The following is a 6,000-nucleotide window of genomic DNA, read 5'->3' as shown; positions in this document are numbered from 1 at the left end:
TGTGCGGGTTTTTATTTGGAAGTAGGGCAAGAAAGAGGGGATTGAATCTTCAAGCCATAAAGGGGCCAATGATGTTTTTTAGCTGATTAACCCAATTATGTTCCTGAAGTTAGCCAGGAAAAGTCATTCACGGCAGATGCTGTTATCAGTCGTGTAATGAGGTGAGACGAGACCTGGGTAAAGCCTTCATCCTCTTACCATCAGCCCCTTCTCCGACTGAAGACACGACAGTACACAAAGGTGAACCTTAGGAGAAGATCTGTTTCTCAAAGAAAAGCCAAGCGCCAGGCTGTAGCCACTTGCAGGGCCCAATCCAGCCCCCTTTGAAGTCAGTAGAAAGATGAGCACTGACTTCAGTGGGAGTTGGCACAGACCTTAATATATGGAGATATGCCTATATCTCATAAAGCTGGAAAGGACCCTGAAAGGTCATGGAGTCCCACCCACTGCCTTCACTACCAGGACCAACTACTGATTTTTGCCCCAGATTCCTAAGTGGCCCCCCCTCAAGGATTGAGCTCACGATGCTGGGTTTAGCACGCCAATTCTGAAAACCACTGAGCTATCCCTCCCCTTAGGGCATTGAGGGACTCGGACACACCCAATAGTCTCCTGATGTCATCGCTCGGCGTCTGAGGCCTGGTCCACATACTGCTTTTGTATAACTGTCAGTTAGGGGGGTGAATCTTTTTGGCTGGTACAGTTAAAGCAGTACAATTGCCCAGGCTGGCTGCAGTTATATATAAGTGCATCTTACACTATTAGCCCTGCTCTATGCTTAATATTTAGGTCGACATAGGTATGTGGTCAGGGGTGTGAAAAGTCCCCACTTCTGAGGGCTGTAACTATGCCGACCTAAGTCCCACCCCCAGTAGATGCAGGTAGGTCAACAGAAGAACGCTACCGTCACTGGGGGAGAAGGTGTTCCTATAGCAACGGAAAACCTCTTCCAACGGTGTAGGCTGTGCCTACACCATGGGGTGATGCTGGCATGGCCCCCCTCCCGATCCCTTCCCTGTGGAAACTGCCTCCACCTCCTGAAAACTGCCCCACTGCCCCCAATTCCCATCCCCCTGTAAAAATTTCCCTCTTCCTCCCAAAGTGCCCCCCAGATCACCCCCCCCTCCAGCCAGTCCCGCTCCAGCCAAGTCTCTGTCGCTAGGGGCATGCATCGCTGGCCCCTCTTCCAGCACTTAGCTTCGCCGGTGTCACCTGCTCACTCGGGATTGCTGCCCTCAGACAGGCCAGGCTACTCGGAGAGAGGTAACCACCCTCGGCTGGGCCTGAGTGGGAGAGGAACCAGCCTCCTGGGAGTCAGCCAAGCCTGCAGTTGAGGGGAAGGGGAAACCGCCTGCCCCACTGCCTCATCGCCTCCAGTCTCACCCTTCTCCTTCCTTCAGTGCCCTCACAACCAGCCTCCCTCAACGCCCCCTGCCCCCTCAGCCCTACCCCCAAATCCCCGGCTCCACCCACACACTCAGTCCTGAGCCCCTCGACCCTACTCCCAACCCTCCTAGCCTTCATCTTCCCCAAACTCAGCCCCCTCGTGCCCCCAACCCTACCTCATCCATCCTATCTTTCCTCACCCCATCTTTCAACCCTACCCCAAACCCCCTAGTCCCCATGCCTCCACACCCAAACCACTTAGCTCCCCATGTGCCCCACTCCCAGTCCCCAGCCCCCCCACACAACCATAGCCCTCCATCTCCCCTCCACACTCTGTCCCCAGCCTCCCCCACCCTAGGACCCTATCTCTCTCCCCCACTCCAACTACCTCCCACACCCTTCTTCTTTTGCCCACCCTGCCCCACATACGTATCTTTCCAAGCCCCCTTTCAGACCTCGTTCCCTCAATTTATTTCCCCCACCTCGTCCGATGAACCCCTACGCCCAGTCCCCAGCCCCAAACAGACATCTTCCCAATTCATTGGCATTGGAAGCCATCTTCCCAGTCTTCTTTCACACGCAGTCCCAACCCTGCCTCTGCCCTGTTTTACAGATGGGAAACTGAGGCCCGGGTTGACTTTCGCTTGGCCTATGTCACTCCGGAAGGTTGTGTCAGAGCTGGGGACCACCCTAGCAGAAGGAAGAGAGAGGAGAGCACAGATATGCTCTGCGGCTCGAACTTTTATGGCTTTGTGGCATTTCTGTGCCTTGTTTACTTTGAGAGAGCTGGACCTATGCAGGTGCTCAGAGGATAGAGCTAAACCTCTCCCACGTGCCCCTTTTTCCACACATACACACACACCGGAGAGAAAGTCCAGTAGGGAGTAGAGTGCACACACACTCCTACCCCACAGATCCAACATGGGAAAGCACAGAGTCCCATTGGAGTTTGGGGTTGAGCATTGTGGGAGACCATTTAGAAAGCCACATTCCTGAAGATTAACCCCTCAGCTGACTGTTACCCCTCAAATTCTCTTCCACTGCCCCCAAACACTTTATGGGGTCTCTGGGCCCAGTTGAGCCCCCATCTCTTGCAAAGCACGGTACAAGGCTTCTCACCCCTAATGGGTTTATCTTCACTAGACTTGTGGTGAAATACAAACAGCTGCATTTCCCCCTGTGAATTTCAGTATTGAGTTCCGTAGGCTTATGCCAACCACCCCCCCTTTAATGCCCACCACCTCTATTGATTAGGTTCTGAGAATTATAGGAGCTTCCTGCAAGTGGCTACTGCTGGTCCTGAAACCAGGTGTAAATCAGAAGTGTTTAAATGAGAATTAGAGAAAAAGCGAGAAATATAATTACAAAATGTGGCATTCAAAAGAGATTGCTTTACAGGCAGACAGAGAAGTGCCATCGAGTTGAGTGTCAGGCCTAGCTTCCCTCAGCCAATAATACATGAGTATCTGACACTTTAATAGTGCTTTCTAATCCAAAGGATCCCAAGGCATTAGACAAACACAGGTCCCAATACTGTAATTGGATCCATGCAAGCAGACTCTTAGACCCGTGTGGAGTCTCACTGAAGCCCCAACACCCCAATCTTACAAACGCATGGGTGAGTGACTCTTGTGAGTAGAATCGCAGGACTGGAAGGGACCTCGAGAGGTCATCTAGTCCAGTCACTTGCACTCGCGGCTGGACTAAGTATTAACTGGACTATCCCTGACAGGTGTTTATCTAACCTGCTCTTAAAAATCTCCAATGATGGAGATTCCACAACCTCCCTAGGCAATTTATTCCAGTGCTTAACCACCCTGACAGTCAAGAAGCTTTCCCTAATGTCCAACCTAAACGGCCCTTGCTGCAATTTAAGCAAATTGCTTCTTGTCCTGTCCTCAGAGGTTAAGGAGAACAATTTGTCTCCTTCCTCCTTGTAACAACTTTTTATGGACTTGAAAACTGTTATAATGTCCCCTCTCAGTCTTCTCGTCTCCAGACTAAAAAACCCAATTTTTTCAATCTTCCTTCATAGGTCATGTTCTCTAGACCTTGAATCATTTTTGTTGCTCTCCTCTGGACTTTCTCCAATTTGTCCACATCTTTCCTCAAATGTGGTGCCCAGAACTGGACACAAAACTCCAGCTGAGGCCTCATCAGCGCAGAGTAGAGCAGAAGAATCACTTCTCATGTTTTGCTTACAACAATCCTGCTAATACATCCCAGAATGGTTGCACTTTTTGCAAAAGTGTTACACTATTGACTCATATTTAGCTTGTGATCCACTATAACCCCCAGATCCCTTTCCTCAGTACTCTTTCCTAGGCAGTCATTTCCCATTTTGTATGTGTGCAACTGATTGTTCCTTCCTAAGTGGAGTTATTTGAATTTGTGCTTATTGAATTTCATCCTATTTACTTCAGACCATTTCTTCAGTTTGTCCAGATTATTTTGAATTTTAATTCTATCCTTCAAAGTACTTGCAACTCCTTCCAGAATGGTATCATTTGCAAACTTTATAACTGTACTTTCTATGCCATTATCTAAATCATTGCTGAAGATATTGAACAGAACCAGACCCAGAACTGATCCCTGCAGGACCCCACTCGATATGCCCTTCCAGCTTGACTGTGAACCACTGATAACTAATCTCTGGGAACAGATTTCCAACCAGTTATGCACCCATCTTATAGTAGCTCCATATAGGCTGTATTTCCCTAGTTTGTTTATGAGAAAGTCATGTGAGACAGTATCAAAAGCCTTACTAAACTCAAGGTATACCACATCCCCAAGCCTTGTTACTCTGTCAAAGAAAGCTATTAGGTTGGTTGGACATTATTTGCTCTTGATAAATCCATGCTGACTGTTACTTATCACCTTCTAGGTTTCTTCAAATTGAGAGTTTAATTATTTGCTCTGTTATCTGGAAGGGACCTCATCTAGTCCAACCTCCTGTGCAAAGCAGGATCAATCCCCAATTAAGTTGTCCAACAGATTTTTGCCCCATATCCCTAAATGGCCCCCCTCAAGGATTGAACTCACAACCCTGGGTTTAGTAGGCCTATGCTCAAACCACTGAGCTATCCCTCCTCCTCTCTTATTGTTTTTTGCCTCTCATTGAGTAATGGGCCTAACCTTTCCTTGGTCTTCCTCTTGCTTCTAATGTATTTGTAGAATATTTTCTTGTTACTCTTTGTGTCTCTAGCCAGTTTAATCTTGTTTTGTGCCTCGGCCCCATTAAAATCACAGGGACTGCCTGTGTGAGTAAAGTGATTTCACGAGCTTACGTATTTGAAGGATTGGGCCTTTATTACTTCCTTCACCAATGAAATTCAGCCATCACTGAGGTGGAATGTAAAAGCGTACAGCAGCACTCTCATAAAATTTGGGACAGGAAGGGAAGAAAGCTAGTGTATTTCAATTGCAACCGTCGAGGAATTTTATATAGGTAGAATAAAATTACCGCATCCGATTTACAGGAGTAAGTCTGACCTCCCATGTTATCTTTTTAATATCTTCAAGATGTGAGAGGAAAAGCTATAGACAAAGCAAAATAAAGAGGGGGCAGGAAAAAAACCAAACTAATATATTGCTCTTTATCATCATTAGGGTCAATAAGAGAAAATACATTTAATATTTTTCATCTTTGTGTGTTTAGGAAAAATAGTTCTGCTTCTTACTTTTTTACTTCTACTTTTAAATAATAATCCCGACAGAGTGATTAGTACAATGCAGGATAGATAAAGGGCAAATGTGAGCAGGGAAAAAAGAGGTAACCTTCCCACAGGAAGGTTAAAAGAGAAAAAGGCACTTTTGAATAATTAATTTCCATAATTATACACCTGATGTCCATTCTTGTCTGTCCTCTAAATGCATTTATTACAACAATGATTTAACTCTGGTTTTCTACTGATATAATTGCCTTTCTTCATACCTTTCATTTGACTCACAAAGCTAGAGTTTATCTCCCTTTTATTGTTGTAAATCATATGCTGCAGAAATGCAAAATCAAATAACTCGGAGGCTATAGAGAAATAAATTAAAAGCTTGCCAGTTTGGGAGCGTTGGGCTGTTATTTTCCTTATGTTAGAGCTTCTTGGATCTGAGTAATTGACAGGGATAATGGGATTTGAGGACTAGGGAAGTTTTTTATTGCAAAGAGGCAAAAAAGAAAAAAGATAATAAAAGTGAAAAATGTGGTGTGACTAATTATCTCTTACTTAGTCTTAGCTATGATGAAGATAATACTTTTCACGTGAGATCTAACCCCTTGTCTTTACAGATCTCCTGGTATCTTTCTTAAAGCACCACTATACACTGAAAAATTACTCTCAAAATGGCACTGTGAGCTTCCATATTTATTGACTTTCAGTGACTTCAAGCTCATGTTCTGTTTAAGTTCACAGGTTACAAAAACATCTTTTCTAATTTGTCTGTACTGCAAACTAAACCTGTGAACTGAAGCTTCCGGCTTGTGCACCCTCACCAGTAATAAAGATTTCTAAAGTCTAAGAATCTTAATTCAGGTTTTCCTGTATGTTAAGTGTTTGTGTTTTCTCTGAATGGACTTTAGCAACTATAGTTCTATAGTAAAACACTGTTTTTTCCTAGTCA

At 45.4% G+C, this 6,000-nt stretch overlaps 1 protein-coding gene across 2 annotated transcripts in view; it reads left to right on the top strand.

Moving 5' to 3' along the window:
* Window positions 1-950: 950 nt before the first annotated feature.
* The window catches only part of TASOR2 (transcription activation suppressor family member 2), a 63,438-nt gene continuing 58,388 nt past the window's right edge, over window positions 951-6,000 (top strand). For both annotated transcript variants that reach the window (XM_045031715.1, XM_045031706.1), the window contains exon 1: window positions 951-1,263. In XM_045031715.1, the coding sequence (XP_044887650.1) occupies window positions 1,167-1,263 (97 nt within the window). In that variant the 5' untranslated portion in view covers window positions 951-1,166. The remainder of the gene's footprint in view (window positions 1,264-6,000) is intronic.

This window comes from Mauremys mutica, chromosome 1 (assembly GCF_020497125.1).
Source record: "Mauremys mutica isolate MM-2020 ecotype Southern chromosome 1, ASM2049712v1, whole genome shotgun sequence".
NCBI lineage: Eukaryota > Metazoa > Chordata > Testudines > Geoemydidae > Mauremys > Mauremys mutica.
The sequence above is the reverse complement of the archived record's forward strand: the minus strand, read 5'-3'. Positions and strand labels throughout refer to the sequence as shown.